The 21,463-nt window shown below is 43.1% G+C and overlaps 1 protein-coding gene across 2 annotated transcripts in view; it reads left to right on the top strand.

The window, feature by feature from the left end:
- The window catches only part of CACNA2D3 (calcium voltage-gated channel auxiliary subunit alpha2delta 3), an 870,293-nt gene that overhangs the window by 388,129 nt on the left and 460,701 nt on the right, over positions 1–21,463 (top strand). For both annotated transcript variants that reach the window (XM_018038437.1, XM_018038438.1), the window contains exon 5: positions 2,385–2,547. In XM_018038437.1, the coding sequence (XP_017893926.1) occupies positions 2,385–2,547 (163 nt within the window). The remainder of the gene's footprint in view (positions 1–2,384; positions 2,548–21,463) is intronic.

The following is a 21,463-nucleotide window of genomic DNA, read 5'->3' as shown; positions in this document are numbered from 1 at the left end:
ATTTCTTCTGTAAAACAGTCTTTTCTTTATGTAGATCAGGGTTTCTGATGTATATAGTTTCCTTCCCTTTAAAGGGCTTTTACCATTTTTTGCAAGGCAGGTCTGTTTGCAGAAAATTTCTTGAATTTTTATTTGTCTGAAGAGGTCTTTATTTATTTTTCAGTTTTGAAGAATAATTTTGCTGGATACAAAATTCTAAATTGGTAGGCCTTTCTTCAAATACTATTTCATGTCACTCTCTTCTTGCTGTTCTGTTTTCTGAACAGAAGTCTTGATCTAATCCTTGTCTTTGTTCTTCTGTAGGTACAGCTTTCCCCCCTTTCTGGCTTTCTTTAGTAGTTTTTCTTCTTGGTTTTTGTAGTTTGGATATGACATGTCTAGGTATAGTAATTTTTTTGTTATTGTTGTTTGTTTTTAATATTCATGTGCTTGATGTTTCCTGGACTTCTTGGATTGGGTTTGTTGTTTGTCATTAATTTTTCTTTTTTTTCTCATTCATTTTCTTTCTTTTTTTTTAAAATTTCATTTATTTTTTTATTTTTTAAATTTTAAAATCTTTAATTCTTACATGCGTTCCCAAACATGAACCCCCCTCCCACCTCCCTCCCCATAACATCTCTCTGGGTCATCCCCATGCACCAGCTCCAAGCATGCTGTATCCTGCATCAGACATAGACTGGCGATTCAATTCTTACATGATAGTATACATGTTTCAATGCCATTCTCCCAAATCATCCCACCCTCTCCCTCCCTCTGAGTCCAAAAGTCCATTATACACATCTGTGTCTCTTTCCCTGTCTTGCATACAGGGTCGTCATTGCCATCTTCCTAAATTCCATATATATGTGTTAGTATACTGTATTGGTGTTTTTCTTTCTGGCTTACTTCACTCTGTATAATCGGCTCCAGTTTCATCCATCTCATCAGAACTGATTCAAATGAATTCTTTTTTACGGCTGAGTAATACTCCATTGTGTATATGTACCACAGCTCTCTTATCCATTCATCTGCTGATGGACATCTAGGTTGTTTCCATGTCCTAGCTATTATAAACAGTGCTGCGATGAACATTGGGGTACATGTGTCTCTTTCAATTCTGGTTTCCTCGGTGTGTATGCCCAGCAGTGGGATTGCTGGGTCATAAGGTAGTTCTATTTGCAATTTTTTAAGGAATCTCCACACTGTTCTCCATAGTGGCTGTACTAGTTTGCATTCCCACCAACAGTGTAGGAGGGTTCCCTTTTCTCCACACCCTCTCCAGCATTTATTGCTTGCAGATTTTTGGATCACAGCCATTCTGACTGGTGTGAAGTGGTACCTCATTAATTTTGGAAATATTACTTCAAATATTTCTTCTGTTCTTTTTTTCTCTTTCTCTTCCTCTGGTATTCCCATTACACATCTGTTACACTTTTTGGAATTGTTCCATGGTTTTCGAAGATTCTGTTATTTTTTCCTTTTTTTTTTTTTTTTTATTTGCTTTTCAGTTTGAGAAGTTTCTACTGATATAGCTTCAGGCTCACTGAATTATTTCCTCAACTGTGTCTCGGTTGGCAGTGAGACATCGGCATTCTTCATTTCTGTTATGTGTTTTTGATTTCTAACATTTCATTCTGATAGTTTGTTAGAATATTTGTGTCTCTACTTATCTAGCTCTTCTTACCTGTTTTCTAGTTTTTCCAGTAGTTCCCTTAGCATATTAATTACATTTGTTTTAAATTGCTGATCTGATAGTTATGACCACACCTGCCATCCACCATCTTGCAATACTGTGCGGCAGATAAGTGCCCAGTCTTTGGAATTAGACTGTCTATATTTTAATTTTGTTTCTGCTTCTCAGTGGTGTAATTTTTGACAACATACAGAAATTCTCTCTACCTCAATTTCTTCACTTGTGAATTGAAAACACTCTTAAAACCTAGTTCTTAGAGTTGTTAGGAGAAGTGAATAAGTTAACATATGGGAAACACTTAGAATAGCAAATATGACTATCTAACATATTATATATTTACTTAATTTTTGTTGTTTTCCAATCTCCTTCTACTTAAAGTTAGTCTGATTAAGGGCATAGTCTGTCTTCAAACTTTAAAGAATTGAAATGTTTTTGTGCCGTTTTCTCTGTATTTATATAAGGAAGTACTGAGAAGCTTCTTAAACTTGTTTTTCAAAAGTACTTAATGACACTGGGAAATATTTATCTAGTGCTATCATATCACACTAGTGCAAAAACAGCCATAGATGGTGTGAAAGGCTTAAAGAGATTATGTGACTAGAGTTAAGATTCACAAGTGTAGGGGATGGTCAGCCATACTCAGGTCTGAGTTCACAGCCTTCTCCTCTAAGCCACATGTTGTGTTTTTTTCTTTTTTTACTTTCTCCTTCAGTATGAATACTTCAATGCTGTGCTAATAAATGAAAGGGACAAAGACGGGAATTTTTTGGAGCTGGGGAAGGAATTCATCTTAGCCCCAAATGACCATTTTAATAATCTGCCTGTGAACATCAGTCTGAGTGACGTCCAAGTGCCAACGAACATGTACAACAAAGGTAAGACTTACTGCTGCTGGTCTTTTAAGAGGGTGATGAGGGCAGGGTATGAGGGGCAGGGGTGGCTGGTTTGGGATAGTGTGCTTTTTTGAAAAATGTGATTAGAAGCCCAGTGTTTCAAGCATTGGCAGTATAGGTGAAGTGTGTCCCTCTTCTGGTTGGAGACTCTAGGCTTGCTATTTTTCTGATTTGTATTGCGTTAGGCCCTCTTAACTTATAGTCCATAGGTTGGCAAACTTTTTTTTAAAGGGCCAGATAATTAATAATTACTTAGACTTTGCAGGCCATAAAGCCTCTGTTGCAACTACTCAGCTCTGCTGTTTTGGCACGAAAGCAACCATAGGTAATATGTAATTCAGTAGATAATATATAAATTGACTGTGTTCTCAGAAAACATTTAAGCTACAAAAACAGTTAGCTACATTGGACCTGCAGTCTCTAGTGTACAGAGCCTTTTCTTGTCTTCCTCCCTTCCATATGGTGATTTTGAGGGTGTGGAGCTCCTGGTATTACCATGGAATTAGTTGTGGTTTGCCTGCAATGCTGGACACCCCGGTTCAATTCCTGTGTCAGGAAGATCCCCTGGAGAAGGGAATGGCTACCCACTCTGGTATTCTGGCCTGGAGAGTTTCATGGACTGTATAGTCTACGGGTATGCAAAGAATTGGACATGACTGAATGACTTTCACTTAGAGTACAAAGCAGGATGAATCCTAATGAAGCTCCATGTTTTCAGGCTTGTGTTCCTCAAATCCAGTTTTTTCCATAGATTCTAGAGTTCTTTTCCCCAAATTCTCATCTGCCTCTTTGAATTGGGATAATAGTAGCCAAGGATTGGGCTTTGGCAACAGATGACCTCTGGTTAGACCTTGAGTTCCACACTTACTGGCTGTGACCTTGAAAGGCTGAGACTACTTCCTTTCTTTAGACCTTAGTTTCCTTGTATCTAGGATATGGATAATTGTGTCTACGTCATGGGGTATTGTAGGGATGAAACGCATGATGTGTCCAAAAGGGTTAACTGAGGATATCACCCTCCTCATCATCACCATTACTGAGCAGGAGTTTACTCTGCTTTGTCATACCAAGGAGGAGCCTAAGCAAAGAACTGTCTTCCCCTCAAAATAAATCAAGAAGTCATGGCATTTTTTAAGTAAAAATCTACTGTGTTATGTCCCATTGATGTTTCAGAAATATTGGGATCTGGTTTCAGTATCTCAGGAATGCAGTGGTCAAGAGACGGCTTGGATCCTGCTCTTTCTCTTGCTGGCTCTGTGATCCTCAGCAAGCAACTTTGCCTCCCTGAGCCTCAGTTTCCCTCTTTGTAAAATAGGGATTACTGCCTCCTTTGGGGGGTTATTGTGAGAATATGAAGTGATGCCTAAGCAGTCTCGGCTCAGCTGTTGCTCATAGAAGGTGCCTATTGCATCTTAGTTGTCATCATTATTATTGGGAAATAACATGAATATACATTTCTAAATTGTTTTAGGTTACGGTTTAAAGAATGTGGTCAATGATTAAAGAACTTCCCACTCAGCATCTCTGAAGCATTCTTCTCGTGCCTGTCATTTGAGGTTGGATATCTAACATCTCCCTTTCCTAGTTGACCTGTTACCCATCCTTGATGTTCTGTGAGGCAGTACCCTATCCATTAATTTTTTAAATTATTTATTTGTTTATTTATTATTATTTTTGGTTGCTCTGAGTCTTTGTTGCTATGCATGGGCTCTCTGTAGTTGCAGAGAGCAGGGCCCAGTCTTTGTTGCAGTGCATGGGCTTCTCATTGTGGTGGCTTCTCTTGTTGAGGAACATAGGCTCTAGGGTGCACGGGCTTCAGCAATTGTGGCACAGGGCCTCAGTAGTTGTGGTTCACAGGTTTAGTTTCTCCATGGCATGTGGAATCCTCCCAGACCAGGGATCTAACCCTATCCCTTGCACTGGCAGGCAAATTCTTATCCACTGTGACACCAGGGAAGTCCCATTAATTATTCTGATGGTTAATGGAGCCCCTGTGGTGAACCAGATGCAGCCCCTTCCTTGAGAAGTTCACAGTGAACTTAGGGACCAGACAGGTAAAGAGATCATAGGATACTGTGTGTCATCTACTGGCCACAGTTACTAAAAGGTCAAGACAGTGGGAGCTCTGAAGAGGGGCCTGACCGTTTGCTCCTGTGAGCAGCCACACATTTGTCTTCATTCTCTCTCGGAGAAAATGATGTCAGTCCAGGTAGCCTTCAGTGGGCTGTGGATTGAACTGTATCCTGTGACCTAATCTTCACTTTGGACTCTTCCTCAGGGAGCAAATTCTTAAGAATGCAAGCCTTAGAGAATTGAGCTTAGCTTTGTTAGGTAGCGTTTAATCCTTCAGAGGCATTCTGCCAGCTGAGAAGGAAACCACCTTTTGTACAGTGAGGCTGTAAGGGAACCATCCTGTCAGCATTAAATGCATTCTCAATGGAAGAGGAAAAGTTCAGATTTTGCAGAGCAATTCCAGACGTAGAACGGTTCAGAATGATCTTTTAAAATATGGCAGCTGCTTGAAGGTTGCTTGAACTATTAGCACCATTATAGATATTTAATTGCACCTTGAGCCCTAAAGGAATAATTGTGCCTTTCCATGGTGACAGCACATCGGGGACTAGCACTGCCATTGATCATCCAGACCGTAGGGCTTGCTAGGCAGAATCCTAATAGACAGTCAGATTCTTGAGTCATGGAGGTATATAATTTTGTTTAAAGTCATCCTCAGCAGCCCTTATGGTGTCTGCCTACCACCACCATTCAGATTCAGTGGTCCCCCAGCTAGGCTATGGGTCATAGACTAAAGTCCCCTGTGTCTTGTTTCCACCAGGCAGTGAGTGAGCTGCCCAAGAAAGCGAGGAGGAGACTTAGGGAAAATTCCTGTCTCATTCTACCTAATTCAAACCAGCCCCAAATAGTCTTTTTTCTTTTCATGTTGCAGAAATGTATTTCATGTTTAGAGTGCCCTCCAGCTCAGATCTAGTTATTGATGACATGTACAAAAAACACATGCTCAAAGCTCGGTCACTAGCTGAGATGTTCTTGGGTTAGAAATCTTGCCCCACCGAAGGAAACCAGTACAGGGGGCCATGCTCTTCTGGCAACCTGAACCCCCATGTGCACGGAGCAGAGTGGTTCAGTACTTGTGTATGTGCTGCTGTGTGCTGTGTTCCTGGGCATAACTTCTAGGCTTAGATGAAGCTTGCTGGTGAAATCCACCTCTTTTCTGTGGTCTGCCTTCTTTTTGCCTCTGGGGCTGGGCCTTTTGCGACCAGGCTGTTCAGCCAGGCCACTGTTCACCTCTGTGCTGGAGGTGCCTTTCTCGAAGGCACTGATAGAAAGTGCAGGTTCAAAGCTGCTGACATGACAGTAAACTGACCTACAAGCCATGAGAATTCAAAGAGCCATATTCCTGAAGTCTTTAGAAATGTGCAGCAGCTTCTTCCTGAAACTTCTTCAGCCAATGTTTGCTGAATGGCTCCTCTGGCATCTCCAGCCTACTAGTCTTGCTATATCTGTCGAGACATCTTTGGAGACTAGCTGCCCTTGCCTTTCAAAGCCATATCTTCTATGAGTAAAGCAAGGGTGCGGGATGCTTCTGTGAGAACTGAGGATAATCTGACAGTGGATTCAGATAAAGCTGAACTCTTTTAAGTAATTTCTGGGCTGAAATGGTATAAAATTTACACGAGCACATATGTAGGTATGTGTACACATATGTACCTATTACACAATATATACGTGTGTGTGTGTGTGTATCTGCGTATGTGTGTTTGTATATGTGTCTTTGAAAGAAATATGCTCTGCTGGTAACCTACCCCTTCATCCCCACCTCTCACCTCTGTCTACCCACTTGAGAACCCCATTCATTCATTGAGTGTGCCTTTCTCTTTCCTCCATTATATCTTATTATTCACTCCATTTCTATTATCCCTGCCTCCTCCTTTATTGCTTTTCCAAATGCTTGTTCTTCAGAATCAGCTCTGTACAAACTCTTTAATTCCTTCACTCTTTTGTAGGTGACTTTGGTCCTTTGCTCCAGAAGTAAGTTCCATGCGTTGTTTTCCTTTCGCACGTGGACTTCTCTGAGGGCAGGGGCCTTGCTAATTCGGCCTGCCTGGTGCCCTCCCTCTCCCTGAGCATTGTGCTCTCTACATGGTGGAGTCTCCTCAACAGGCGAGGGACGGGATGCCCCCAAGGCTGCCATGTTCTCATGGCATCTGCCAGCAGCAGAGACATACCCTGGCTGACTTACATGGAAAAGATGCTTTTTGAAAGGACATTGGGTGGCTCACAGACTCTCCCAGAAGGCTAGACAATAAGGTTTTAGACAGTGATTGTGTGAGAGGACAGCCAGGGGCTAGAGCCACACCCAGAGCCAGCCTGGTGAGGACCACCTGCCACTATGGCTGACCCCATTTGTCTGTGGCTGCATAAGATGGCTGTGTCTCACTTTCCACGTTCAGAAACCAGAGGTGATCATCTCAGTGACCTTCTTACGGGGTTGTGGTGATGATTTAACATTTAGAAGCCCACCCAGTACCTGAGCTTAGGCAAGTTTCTCTTTTCCTCCAGTCCTCAGCATCGTTAGCTGTTAAATGGGTGTCATAACAGTACTGACCTTATAGAATTATCATGAATGAGGTAAGAATAATGCTTGTGTAGGTTGGCATGCAGTGGCTAGCCCACTGACCTTGTCTCTTGTCATGTCCTGGAGGGGAAATAAGACCCATGTCACGGTGTCGCAGTCAAATAGCACAGGAAGAGAGTCTGTATCTGATGAAGGCCAGTGCTTTCTACTGTGATTATCACTATATTAGCTTGCTTGATTCTTATAAGCAGTGATGATTAAGAAAGGAAGAATTGGAACTAAGAGGGAGTAACAAAAGATCACATGTTCCTCAGCTGGTAGAGGCAGGATCAGAACCCAGCATTTTCATTAACTGTGTCCTCTCTGGACTACACGCCACCCCAGTGTCTAGGCTGAAGGTCTGTGAGCCATTTTTCTCAAGGGTGTCTTTAAAGGGAAAAGGCAATACTCTAGCTCCCAAATATTTTTATTTATTTATTTTTTACTTTATAATACTGTATTAGTTTTGCCATACATTGACATGAATCCACCACAGGTGTACATGAGTTTCCAACCCTGAACCCCCCTCCCACCTCCCTCCCCATATCATCTCTCTGGGTCATCCCAGTGCACCAGCCCCAAGCATCCTGTATCCTGTATCAAACTGAGACTAGCGATTCGTTTCTTACATGATAGTATACATGTTTCAGTGCCATTCTCCCAAATCATCCCACCCTCTCCCTCTCCCACAGAGTCCAAAAGTCTGTTCTTTACATCTGTGTCTCCTTTGCTGTCTCGCATACAGGGTTATCATTACTGTCTTTCTAAATTCCATATATATGTGTTAGTATACTGTATTGGTGTTTTTCTTTCTGGCTTACTTCACTCTATATAACAGGCTCCAGTTTCATCCACCTCATTAGAACTGATTCAAATGTATTCTTTTTAATGGCTGAGTAATACTCCATTGTGTATATGTACCACAGCTTTCTTATCTATTCACCTGCTGATGGACATCTAGGTTGCTTCCATGTCCTGGCTATTATAAACAGTGCTGCGATGAACATGGGGGTACACATGTCTTTTTCACTTCTGGTTTCCTTGGTGTGTATGCCCAACAGTGGGATTAAGGCTAATTACTTTACAATATTGTATTGGTTTTGTCATACATCAACCTGAATTTGCCACGGGTGTACACGTGTTCCCCATCCTGAACCCCCCTCCCACCTCCCTCCCCGTACCATCCCTCTGGGTCATCCCAGTGCACCAGCCCCAAGTAGCCTGTATCCTGCATCAAACCTGGACTGGTGATTTGTTTCATATATGATATTATACATGTTTCAATACCATTCTCCCAAATCATCCCACCCTAATATTTTTATTTTAAAGTGGCTGAAATCCAAAACTGGAAATAGGTCAAAGTTCAGTTAAGTTCAGTCACTCAGTTGTGTCCAACTCTTTTCAACCCCATGGACTGCAGCACACCAGGCTTTCCTGTCCATCACCAACTCCAGGAGCTTGCTCAAAGTCATATCCATTGAATCGGTGATGCCATCAACCATTCATCATCTGTCACCCCCCTCTCCTCCTGCCTTTCCCAGCCTCAGGGTCTTTTCCAGTGAGTCAGTTTTTCCCATCAGGTGGCCAAAGTATTGGAGCTTCAGCTTCAGCATCAGTCCTTCCATTGAATATTCAGGATTGATTTTCTTTAGCACTGACTGGTTTGATCTCCTTGCCATCCAAGGGACTCTCAAGAGTCTTCTCCAACACCACAGTTCAAAAGCATCAATTCTTTGGTGTTCAACTTTCTTTATGGTCCAACTCTCACATCCATACATGACTACTGGAAAAACCATAGCTTTGATTAGATGGATCTTGTTCGATAAAGTGATGTCTCTGCTTTTTAATATGCTATCTAGGTTGGTCACAACTTTTCTTCTAAGGCCAAGCATCTTTTAATTCTATGGCTGCAGTCACTGTCTGCAGTGATTTTGGAGCCCAAGAAAATAAAGTCTGTCACTCTTTCCATTGTTTCCCCATCTATTTGCCATGAAGTGATGGGACCGGATGCCGTGATCTTTGTTTTTTGAATGTTGAGCTTTAAGCCAGCTTTTTCACTCTCCTCTTTCACTTTCATCAAGAGGCTCTTTAGTTCTTTACTTTCTGCCATAAGGATGGGGTCATCTGCATACCTGAGGTTATTGATATTTCTCCAGGCAATCTTGATTCTGGCTTGTGGTTCATCCAGCCCAGCATTTCTCATATTGTACTCTGTATATAAGTTAAATAAGCAGGGTGACAGTATACAACCTTGACATACTCCTTTCCCAATTTGGAAGCCGTCTGTTGTTCCATGTTTGGTTCTAACTGTTGCTTCTTGACCTGCACAGATTTCTCAGGTGGCAGGTAAGGTGGTCTGGTATTCCCATCTCTTGAAGCATTTGCCACAGTTTCTTGTGATCCACATAGTCAAAGGCTTTGGCATAGTCAGTAAATCAGAAGTAGATGTTCTCCTGGAATTCTCTTGCTTTTTCTATGATCCAATACACAATAGCAATTTGATCTCTGGTTCCTCTGCCTTTTCTAAATCCAACTTGAACATCTGGAAGTTCTCGGTTCACGTACTGTTGAATCCTCACTTGGAGAATTTTCAGCATTACTTTGCTAGCATGAGAGTTGAGTGCAATTGTGCAGTAGTTTGAACATTCTTTGGCATTGGAATGAAAACTGACTTTTTCCAGTCCTGTGGCCGCTGCTGAGTTTTCCAAATTTGCTGACGTATTGAGTGTAGCACTTTAGCAGCAGCATCTTTAGGATTTGAAATAGCTCAACTGGAATTCCATCACCTTCACTAGGATTTGTTCATAGTGATGCTTCCTAAGGCCCACTTGACTTTGGACTCCAGGATGTGTGGCTCTAGGTCAGTGATTACACCATTGTGGTTTTGTGGGTTATTAAGATCTTTCTTGTATAGTTCTTCTGTGTCTTGTCACCTTTTCTTAACATCTTCTGCTTCTATTAGGTCCATAGCATTTCTGTCCTTTTTTGTGCCCATCTCTGTGTGAAATATGCCCTGGTATCTCTAATTTTCTTGAAGAGATCTCTAGTCTTTCCCATTCTGTTGTTTTTCTCTATGTCTTTGCATTGATCACTGAGGAAGGCTTTCTTATCTCTCCTTGCTATTCTTTGGAACTCAGATTCAGATCTTTGCTTTTCTCCTTTGCGTTTAATTTCTCCTCTTTTCTCAGGTATTTGTGAGGCCTCCTCAGACAACCATTTTGCCTTTTTGCATTGCTTTTTCTTGGGGATGATCTTGATTACTGCCTCCTGTACAATGTCACAAACCTCTGTCCATAGTTCTTCAGGCACTCTATCAGATCTAATCCAGTGAATCTATTTCTCACTTCCATTGTATAATCATAAGGGATTTGATTTAGGTCATTCCTGAACGGTCTAGTGGTTTTCCCTGATTTCTTCAATTTAAGCCTGAATTTAGCTAAAAGGAGTTCATGATCTGAGCCACAGTCTGCTCCCAGTATTATTTTTGCTGACTGTATAGCGCTTCTCCATCTTTGCTGCAAAGAATATAATCAATCTAATTTCAGTATTGACTATCTGGTGATGTCCATGTATAGAGTCATATCTTGTGTTGCTGGAATGGGGTGTTAGCTATGACTCTTGGCAAAACTTCGTTAGCCTTTGCCCAGCTTCATTTTGTACTCCAAGAAAAAGGCAATACTTTGGCTTCCAAATATTTTTATTTTAAAGTGATTGTGATCCAAAACCTGGAAATAGGCCAAATTTTGATCATAAATGTCTGCTTGTATCTTCTCATGTGTTTGCTAAATAACATGATTGGGGAGTTTCCATGATTCTGTGTTGTTTGAGGGGTTTTCTCCTTTTTTATTGGATTTCCCTGGTGACTCAGATAGTAAAGAATCTGCCTGCAATGCAGGAGACATGAGTTCAGTCCCTGGGTCAAGAAGATCCCCTTGAGAAGGGAATGGCTACCCAGTCCAGTATTCTTGCCTGGAGAAGTCCATGGACAGAGGAGTCTGAGGACTATAGTCTGTGGGATCGCAAAGAGTCAGCCACTACTGAGCAACTTACACTTTCATTTTATTCTTGCATTTTCTTATTCCATTTTGCTTTCTGGCCCCCTCCTGCCCATACTGTGGTGTAATCATGACGCTATCAAGACAGGGGAAAGACATGCTAAAAGTGGAAGAAAAAATGTGCCCATAGATAACGTCATACACAGAAGATTCTATAATTTGGCTGGGTGGGGAGAAGGGAGGGAAAGAATCCTCTAGCATGTCAGTGTTTAAACTCAAGCAGAAAAGAGGCAAAGATGGTAACAGTTTTTTTTCCCCCAGCAATTTTAGGGTTAATATAGGAAAATGCAAATTTAGAAGTTAGTTGGTTTAAACTTTGGTATCATTTTACCACCTTGGCCTCATTTTCTTCCCTCTGCAGCCCAGTGAGGGAGGTTAGATGATTTTCTCATCTCCCTCTTTCAGAGGAAGAAATTAAAGGTCAGGGAGGCCAAGTCCCATAGATAGGAAGATCCATGCCAAGGTGGACCTGGATTTTCTGATCAGGAGTTCACCTTACTTGGCTTCCTCTCTGAGCATGAGCTCTAAGAGGATGGGAACTTATTCTCACAGGTTTTTGGGACTCAGTTGCTTCTGAGTCACCTTGGGATCTGGGAACTTTTGCCCAGGGTGAGAAACTCCAATCCTGGACCCATCACCAGCCTTCCTTCTGAAGCTTGGATTCTTCCTGGGACCTGCTCCTGTAATGAGAACCCAGACCCTTCCCTGGCCAGGCCTCCTCTTCTCTCCATGATACCCAGTATCATGCTCCAGTGAGCTAAGGTCCCCACGTGAGCTGGGGAGAGGTGCTGACTCACCTAGTACTTGCATATCAGCCCTGCATATCCTTGATGCAAGAAATACAAAGATTCTGGCCATCTTCTTGGGTCAGAAAGTGGGACATAGCAGGGAGGACAGGCAGAATATTGCCTGTAAGTATTTGCTCATCTACTCATTCATTCTTTTCTTATTTCATTCATTCATCAAATGTTGACTGTGCTGAGCTCTAGATATAGGTCCACAACTAAGACAGACGTGGGCCCTGCTCCTTGAGCAAAGGGGAGAAATGGATGCTGAACAAGTCATGATCAGGTAAATGCAAGGCACGATATGATACTCAGCGACTTGTAGCAGGGGCTGGGCCGGGGCCTGCAGCTTCAAGAAGGGCCTCCCTGAGAAGAAGTAGAGAGGAAGGAACTAGGCAGGCAGGGCATGGTTGGGAGGGAAGCGTGTCCAGCATAAGGAGCAAACAGTGAGCAGGTGTGGGTGGGGGTGAGGGGGGCAGCAAGTGGAAGGACTGGAACACTAACAGTGAGAAAGTGTGGTGTCCTTTGGGTTTGGGGTGGGGAATAGTCAGAAACATTAGGCTATGGGGTCTGAAACGGCTGGCTAGGTGGTGAGAGGCTGTGAAAGTCATCAGAAGCTTGTGGAAACTGTGGGTCAGGTAAACTATGGTTGAGAGCTTTTCTGGGAAGAGGTCTGTGGAGGAATACTAGGCTCAGATACCGAGGGAGAGGGAATAAAGGATAGGAGGAGGAGTTCAGGGCTTGGTTCGGAGAAGGCCTAAGGGAGAGGAATGGTGTGCAGCCCAGGCTGGATGGTGAAGATGCAAGCCCTCGGATCTGAGGCCCCAGAGAATGAGCCGCCAGCAAGAGCATCAGCTCCACCAGGGCAGGGACCTTCTCTGTATTCCTTTCTGGTGACTTTCCAGCCCCAGCATGGTACCTTGCACCTAGTAGGTTCTCAATAAATACTTATTTACAGGTGAGCAAATGAATAAAGGGAGCAATTTAGAAAAACTTCTCACGTGGTTCTTGCACAGATGAAGAAAAGATGCTGGAAATAGCTCTCAATCTCGATTCCCTTTCCTCCACTGGTGTTGGAGAGCCTGGGAGAGAGTCGGCTGGTAGAGGTGGGGTGAGGTGTGAATGGCAGGACGGGGCTCTTCTTGTCTAGACATCCCAAGCGATTGCCCAGTAAGGTCATCGTGGACTGTAAGCTCTCCTGTATGGGGGCCCTGGCCCCTGAAAATGAACACAGGTCCAGGAAAAGGGAGACACATAACTGTCACTGCAGAGCCTGAGAAACCAGCTAGTCTGTTACAATCCAGCAGGTTCTTCTGAAAAGCCCAGGGAAGGGGAAGGTCTCGCCCAGTGGACATGAGTCCAGGGCTGCCATAGGGATGAGCAGCATTGCTGGGCTTGCATTTGTCAGATGTCTCAGCTTATTTTTCAGATGTTGGGTTTGATAAAATGCAAAATGCATTTTGCCAAGCACTTTCCCCCTTAATTACATGTGTATATTTTAAGGGAAATTTAATCCATATGTTTCTGATTCGTTTACACGGAAATCATTAAGATGTTTTCTAGGAGAAATTTGATGTGCAAGAAGGCTTATGAACATTTTTAAAAACCTATGTTTAAAATTTCTTTCTTTTTTGTTTCTTTTCCCTTTGCTTGTGTGTGTGTGTGTGTGTGTGTGAGAGAGAGAGAGAGAGAGAGAGAGAGAGAGAGAGAGAGAGAGAGAGAGAAAGAGGGAGAGTGAGGGAGAGAGAAAGAGAGAAAGTGACTCCAGGCTGTCAGAAACAAATATGGACTCCTAAATTGTTTGTTTTCTCCTTGGAATTCAGAGCTGAACATTTGGAGTAGGCTAGACTCCTGCTTTTACATCTGTTTCCAGCACCAACTGTATGCGATGGTCCTGTGGCCATGAGTCATCATGAGAGCATCAGACATACACTACATACACTGCTTCATTCGAGAGAAGGACATTCACCATCACGTGGCCTTTTGGTGTCTGCAGTCCCCTGCAGGCCAAATGAATGTCGCCAACCCTGTGTCATCAGTGCAAGCATGACAAGAGTGTTTGGCCAGATAAACAGAAGATAATACTACTGAACTAACCCCACAGTTGTCATTCAAAAGTATTCATTGTTTTTCTCTTCTGGTTTGGAAATTATATTTTTATGTCACAGAATAACTATCTCTGTCTTAAAATTCACCATTTGGGTGGTGGCTGAGTTCAAGTTCTTCTGGCAGTTTCTTCAAAGTTCTGACTATGTGTGTGTGTGCATAGCACAAACAGGTCTGCGAAGATGTGTGCATGTGTATACGTAGGTGGAGTCTCTCTAATCCCTGGTATCTTAGAGGTGGTGTTAGTGAAAGAAGGATGTCCTTTAGCTCACTGTGCCCTCTCTTTAGGCTTATGTTCAACACAGATGTTGCACTTGTTGAATGAATGAATGAACGAATGGAGTGAACGAGCTGATTACTTATTGAGAGGCATGTTCTGCACTGAGCGTTTTAGCTGTAGTATCTCACCACTGCCCAGTGTGTTGCAGTCAGCAAGTAAGGATTGCCATCCTCCAGAACCTCCTGTGGAGAATTCCAAAACCAATCTCCCACACTCCGTTCTAGAGTCAGGTCTAGCATGATAAATGGGGTGAAACTCAAATGTATGACTTTTGGTGCTGGTGGATGGTTTCCTGAAAAGCAAACGGGAAGGTGTTTATACTTCCCACCTAAGACTCTCTGCAACACTTTCCTGTCCCTTTGGTTCCCTTTCACCCTGGTGCTGACCTGTATAGTCCCCATCATCCCTGTCCTGGTTTGTTTCTAGGCTCTTTCCAGAACCATCAAGGAGGCGCTGGAGTGTGGCAGGCTTGGACTTGCTTTGAACTTCTGTGAGTGCCTGTTCAGGGGACTGGGGAAAAGCATTTCATGCTCTGAGCCTGTCTCCCCATCTGTAAGGTGTGAACAGTCTTCTTGGGCATTAGAGGAGGTAACGGTATAGGCACAGCACAGCGCTTGGACCTTGGGACACTTGATTGGTACACACTGACTTCTTAACTCCAAACTATTTCTAGCTCCCTGCTCCCAGAGGGAGAGGGGTGGAATTTCCACGTGGCTCTGCCCAAGCCAGGCACATACATGCTCTTTCCTTCAGCAGTGTTTGTTGGAAGAAATGCAAACATTCACAAACAGATGCTGGTTCCTGCCGTCTTTCACTGGCCTCCCTTTTCTTCCTTCTCTGGTTCATGAGACCAGGACTTGACTTCTTGAATGCCTACCTCTGGGCCCTGCCATCATGATGGTGTGATCACTTACCTAGAACCAGACATCCTGGAGTGTGAAATCAAGTGAGCATTAGGAAGCATCACTATGAACAAAGCTAGTGGAGGTGATGAAATTCCAGCTGAGCTACTTCTAATGTTATAAGTTGATGCTATGAAAGTGCTACACTCAATATGGCAGCAAATTTGGAAAACTCAGCAGTGGCCACAGGACTGGATAAGGTCAGTTTTCATTCCAATCCCAAAGAAAAACAATGCCAAAGCTTGTTCAAACTACCACACAATTGCATTCATCTCACATACTAGCAAAGTAATGCTGAAAATTCTCTAGGCGAGGATTCAGCAGTACATGAACCAAGAACTTCCAGACATTTAAGCTGGATTTAGAAAAGGCAGAGGAACCAGAGATCAAATTGCCAACATGCTCTGGATCATAGAAAAAGCAAGAGAACTCCAGGAGAACATTTACTTCTGATTTATTAACTATGCTAAAGCCTTTGACTATGTGGATCACAACAAACTGTGGCAAATGCTTCAAGAGATGGGTATACAAGGCCACCTTACTTGCTTCCTGAGAAATCTGTACGCAAGTCAAGAAGCAACAGTTAGAACCAAACATGGAACAACGGACTGGTTCCAAATTGGGGAAGGAGTATGTCAAGACTGTATATTGTTATCCTGCTTATTTAGCATACATATAAATTACATCATGTGAAATGCCAGGCTGGATGAAGCACAAGCTGGAATCAAGATTGCCAGCAGAAGTATCATTAACCTCAAATATGCAGATGATACTACCCTTATGGTAGAAAGCAACAAAGAACTAAAGAACCTCTCGAAGAGAGTGAAAAAACTGGTTTAAGACTCACATCCAAAAACTGAAGGTCATGGCATCTGGTCCCATCACTTCATGGCAAACAGATGGGGAAACAGTGGAAAGAGTGACAGATTTTATTTTCTTGGGCTCCAAAATCACTTCAGATTGTGACTGCAGCCATGAAGTTAAAGGATGCTTCCTCTTTGAAAGAAAAGCTATGACCAACCTAGATAGCATATTATAAAGCAGAGACATTTCTTTGCTGGTAAAGGTCTGTCTAGTCAAAGCTATGGTTTCTCCAGTAGTCATGTTTGGATGTGAGAGTTGGACCGTAAGAAGCTGAGCGCTGAGAATTGATGCTTTTGAATTGTGGTGTTGAAGAAGATTCTTGAGAGTCCCTTGCACTGCAAGGAGATCAAGCCACTCCATCCCAAAGGAAATCAGTCCTGAATATTCATTGGAAGGACTGATGATGAAGCTGAAGCTCCAATACTTTGACTATCTGATGCAAATAACTGACTCATTGGAAAAGACCCTGATGCTGGGAAAGGTTGAAGGCAGGAGAAGGGGACAACATAGGATGAGATGGTTAGATGTCATCACAGACTCAGTGGACATGAGTTTGAGCAAGCTGTGGGAGTTGGTGATGGACCAGAAAACCTGGTGTGCTGCAGTCCATGGGGTCACAAAGAGCAGGACACAACAGAGTGACTGAGTTGAACTGAACTGGATCCTTCCCTCTCCCACTTCTGCTCTCCTCATGCAGAGGTAGGCTTACCCTTTCCTGACATCTTAGCTTCTTGGAGCCTGGTCTTGCCCTCTGGCCTCAGCCTTTTTCTCCAGAAGAGTCACCTGTCCTTCTCTGTCCCCTGGTGTAGTGGTTTCCTTTCCCTTGGAGAGAGGCGACTTGGAGGCAGAGGCTGTGCTTTCTTTATGTCCTTTGGAACTTAGCAGAGGGAGTGGAATAGAAAAAATTTTCCACAGATGTTTCTTGAACTGAGTCCTGCTTTACTCCATGAGTACTTTAGTCCTGCTCTACTGTAGGTTATCATGAACAGATTGCTGATTTTTTTTCTGGTTTTGATTTCTTAATTCTATTTCTGTTTGAATTTTATTTTGGGGGATGGGGTTCCTTTCGAAGATAATAGTCTTACATGTATGTCTAATATGATAATATTACTCTAAGGATCTTTCAGTATGTTTTTATTTTTTAGTGTCTTTTCTTTCAGAATAATAGAAATCAGGATAAAGTGAAGTCACTCACTTGTCTCCAACTCTTTGTGACCTCATGGACTATACAGTCCATTAAATTCTCCAGGTCAGAGTACTGGAGTGGGTAGTTGTTCCCTTCTCCATGGGATCTTCCCAACCCAGGGATCGAACCCAGGTTTCCCACATTGCAGGCAAATTCTTTACCAGCTGAGCCACCAAGGAAGCGTAAGAATACTGTAGTGGGTAGTGTATCCCTTCTCGTGGAGATCTTCCCAACCCAGGAATGGAACCAGAGTCTCCTGCATTGCAAGTAGATTTCTTTACCAACTGAGCTACCAGGGAAGCCCATAAATCAGGCAGGAGGCTTGCAATTGGTAGAAGATGATTCTAGGCTTTGTTGCTGTTCGATCTCTCAGTTGTGTCCAACACTTTGTGACCCCATGAACGGCAGCAAGCCAGGCTTCCCTGTCTTTCACTCTCTCCTGGAGTTTGCTCAGACTCGTGTCCATTGAGTTGGTGACGTCATCCAACCGTCTCATCCTCTATTGCCCCCTTCTTCTCCTGCCTTAATCTTTCTGAACATTAAGGTCTTTTCCAATATGTTAGCTCTTCGCATCATATGGCCCAAAGTATTGGAGCTTCAGCTTCTGCATCCATCCTAATGAATATTCAGGGTTGATTTACTTCAGGATTCACTGGTTTGCTGTCCTTGCCGAGTGTAGGCTAGAAGAATTCTAAAATGAGGGACTAGAGCAATAAAAGATAACGTAGAAGTAGAAATGATGTGTAACAGTGTTTTGTTTTGTTTTGTTTTGTTTTGTTTTCCAACCTGGTGTCTTGTCGACATCTGTGAAATGTCACAGTAAATAGCAGAGAGTCAGAGTTTGTAGGCAACTTATTATTCTTTTCCTGTTTGATAACTTAGAGGAAATTGAAGGTCATTCCCATGCTAACATCACACGTAGGCACTTCCTTTCTGATCTGTATTTTGATGGGGAGGGAGGGACCATCTTTAGCACTCTGGAAATGACAGTTGTGAATGTTGCAGCCTGGGCTGACAGTCAGATGTGCTCCAGTGGGGAAAATAGTTAAGAACTGTTATACCATAGGTCCCTCAAAATAAGAAAGGGATTGCTCTGCTGAGGGAATGCAGGTGGGGCTTCACCATTTTGGGCAAACAGGGGAGACTTGCAGACAGTCCTGCATTTGACCCCAGGCCTCCTCAGCAGCTCTTTGCCGGGTGTGCTGGGTTGGTGGGGGGGCTTGTTCAATGGCCTGGAGTCTGAGTGTGAGTGTGGTATGTGCTTGTTGCCTTGATGCTGACCCTTACAGCCACAAGGGCTTAGGCTTTGCTGTTGCTCGTCTGTTAAGCATCCATTACAGTGTTACTAGGGTAGCAACTATCTATAGGGTTTATGAGAATGAAATGAAATGATATGTATTAAATCTTTAGCCCTGTGGGTAATGTGTGGTAAGAGCTTCCTAAGAGCCACCTTTGTTAGTCCTGTTATAAGTGAAAAGCCCACAATGGCATAGACTATGCCTGGGAGTATCTATGATCATGAACCAAGTTAACATTCTTTTTCCTCTTGCACGTTGGAAACTCTTTTATCCCTGGAGTTGTACACCAAGAAACTCTATGAACAGAAGGTTGTGTGGAGCCAGAGTTACTTGGGCTTGGGAAGCCCATGAACGTCTTCTGCAGGCAGCTGATCCCTGACATCTTCACCGTGTTCTTCGTGATTGGATTGAGATGGGGCCAGCTCTTTGTGCTCGTGCCCTGCTGCTCAGCTGCTGAGATCCTTAATGGTGTTGGCAGGTGAATGCCTTAGTGTTTGAAATAGCACTTTGCTTTCCTTCTGTATGGGACCTAGGGCTCAGAAGCGTCTGGGGGCCTCAGCTGTTTGGTGAGCCCCCTCTTGTAGGGGAGAGGGGGAGTAAAGGAAATCTTCCTTTGCACTTCTCATTTTCTGTCCTCTCTTCCTGGCTTCAAGCTTACAGACTCTTCTATCCAGAACACACCAGACATTGTCCTTGGAGACACTCACTTGTGTATTAGTCCACCTATATCCCTTTCTCTCAGTTTCCTTTCTCTAGGTAACACTTATGTGGTGTTCATGACTTGTAAGCACAGCATGATCTAATATAATACAATTCTACCTACAACTTTCAGTGAGGTAGAAACAATTATTATTCCAATTTTGCAGATGAGAAAACTGAGGCTTAGAGACTTGCTTATTGTGACTCATCTCATAAAACAGGAAAGTCAGCACTGCATCCCCAACACTGACGTTAGCCCAGCCTGGATACCTTGCTTGTTTAGACTGTCCTTCGTGCCACTACGGTATCCACTGCCCTGTGGCTGTGCCTAAATGTGCAGATAGCTGTGTCAGACCTGCGCTCTTGCACACTTCTTATGTGAGACAAATGGAAAGCCCTGTTTTCGCCAAAAGGTGCTATTTTCTTCCCACTGTGTGAAAATCTATCATAAAGGAAAACTCATCTTATTTTGCATAAATTCTCAGTCTCTTCCCATGATCAGAATCAATGTTGCAGCAGGAAGTCTTTTTTAAAATATAAAGCAAGCAATTCTGCATCAGAATATCAGTGCATCCCGGTGGCTCATGTGTTGAGGATATTTCTGTCAGATATGAGGCAGTTCCACATTTAATCCTGCAAACCTGCAGTACCAAAATACATAAGAGAGCAGTGAGTAAGGAGATAGCGGTTCAACATGCAAAACAGGCTCTTTGCCTCAGCAGGATGGTCACTGCAGTAGGTTTAGGAGAAGTGAATTCTTCCCCTGTAGGTACTCGACTGGCATTCACAGAGCTGGATTCTAGGGACACCACTATCATGTATTTATTTAATAGATGTTCATAGAGCACCTCTGGTGTTGCAGATATTAGGCATTATGAGTGGTGATGAATGTTCAGACACTGCCCATGCTCTCGTGATGTTTATAGACCAGCAGGCAGACAGATGGGGACCAATCACACCACTGAGCATTTAATGCAACCAGAAGGAATGAAGCGGAGGGGACTGTGGTCCAGTGAGAGTATATTCCAGAGTATCTCAGCCTGGGCCAGGGATGAACCAGGTGTGAGGGACGGCCACGGTCAGAGGATGTTTTCCTGAGGAAGATGAGCTTGTCTGATGCCTGAGGAAGGGTAGGAAATAATTCAGCCTAGAGCTTGGGCAAGGCTGGGAATATCACACAAGGAGATCACATTGCACAGGATGTAGGTAAGCAGTCCTTGAAAAAATGTTTTAGAATGAAATAAAGGAAGGAGGTGCTATGTAAAATCTGTCACTCTTGACAGTCCATGGTGTCCATGAGATGTTCAAGAAACTGGAGTTTATATCAGAGAGAAAGCTGTTTAATAGTATGAGACAGCTTTCCCCAAACTTATTTGATTAGGGTGTCCTTTTATCTTAGAAGAGCCACTAACATTTCAGAAGGCGTTGTTGTTTCTGGGACCCAAAAACTCAGAACCGTAGTTCCATGTGTTCAGGTGATAGGGCTCCAAGATATGCCAGTACGTGACAGAGGAAAAGGTAAGGATGAAAAAGGAAATCCATAGTGACTGCATGAGTGTGTGTGTGTTTGAAGGGTACACATAAATGGTTGAATATACTGATCACTTCTAGAGCGATATACAGGAAATTGAAGTGCTGACTTTCCACTTTCTACCCTTCTGTTCAGTTTGAATGTAGTGGAACAAATGTGTTCATTTTTTTAGGAATTAAAAGAACAAAAGAACTTGATTTACAAAAGCTACTTATCTAAAGTGCTTTCCAGGCACACATCTGTTCAATGAAAGGAAGCACATCTATGTGTTCACTGCTGATGGCCTTCCAGCTGTTAGTCCTTTCGGTGTGTTGTGAATGTGGCTGACAGTGGTTTTGTTGAAGGTGGAGGACCATGGAGAAAGTGGACACTGTCTTCACTGGAGATGGTATTTAGTGTCATCTATCCTTATGGTGGCAGCAGTTATTTTCATACAAATGATGTTTGCCTGGAAAAAGGGAATCTGTTTCCTTGTAAAGGGATTCCATGATGCTCCAATCACCTGCTGTTGGGTATCAAGACATGGGGAAGCCCTACCTCAACTATGGAGAATATTCTG

The sequence above is a fragment of the Capra hircus genome, chromosome 22 (assembly GCF_001704415.2).
Source record: "Capra hircus breed San Clemente chromosome 22, ASM170441v1, whole genome shotgun sequence".
NCBI classification, from domain to species: Eukaryota; Metazoa; Chordata; class Mammalia; order Artiodactyla; family Bovidae; genus Capra; species Capra hircus.
The sequence above is the reverse complement of the archived record's forward strand: the minus strand, read 5'-3'. Positions and strand labels throughout refer to the sequence as shown.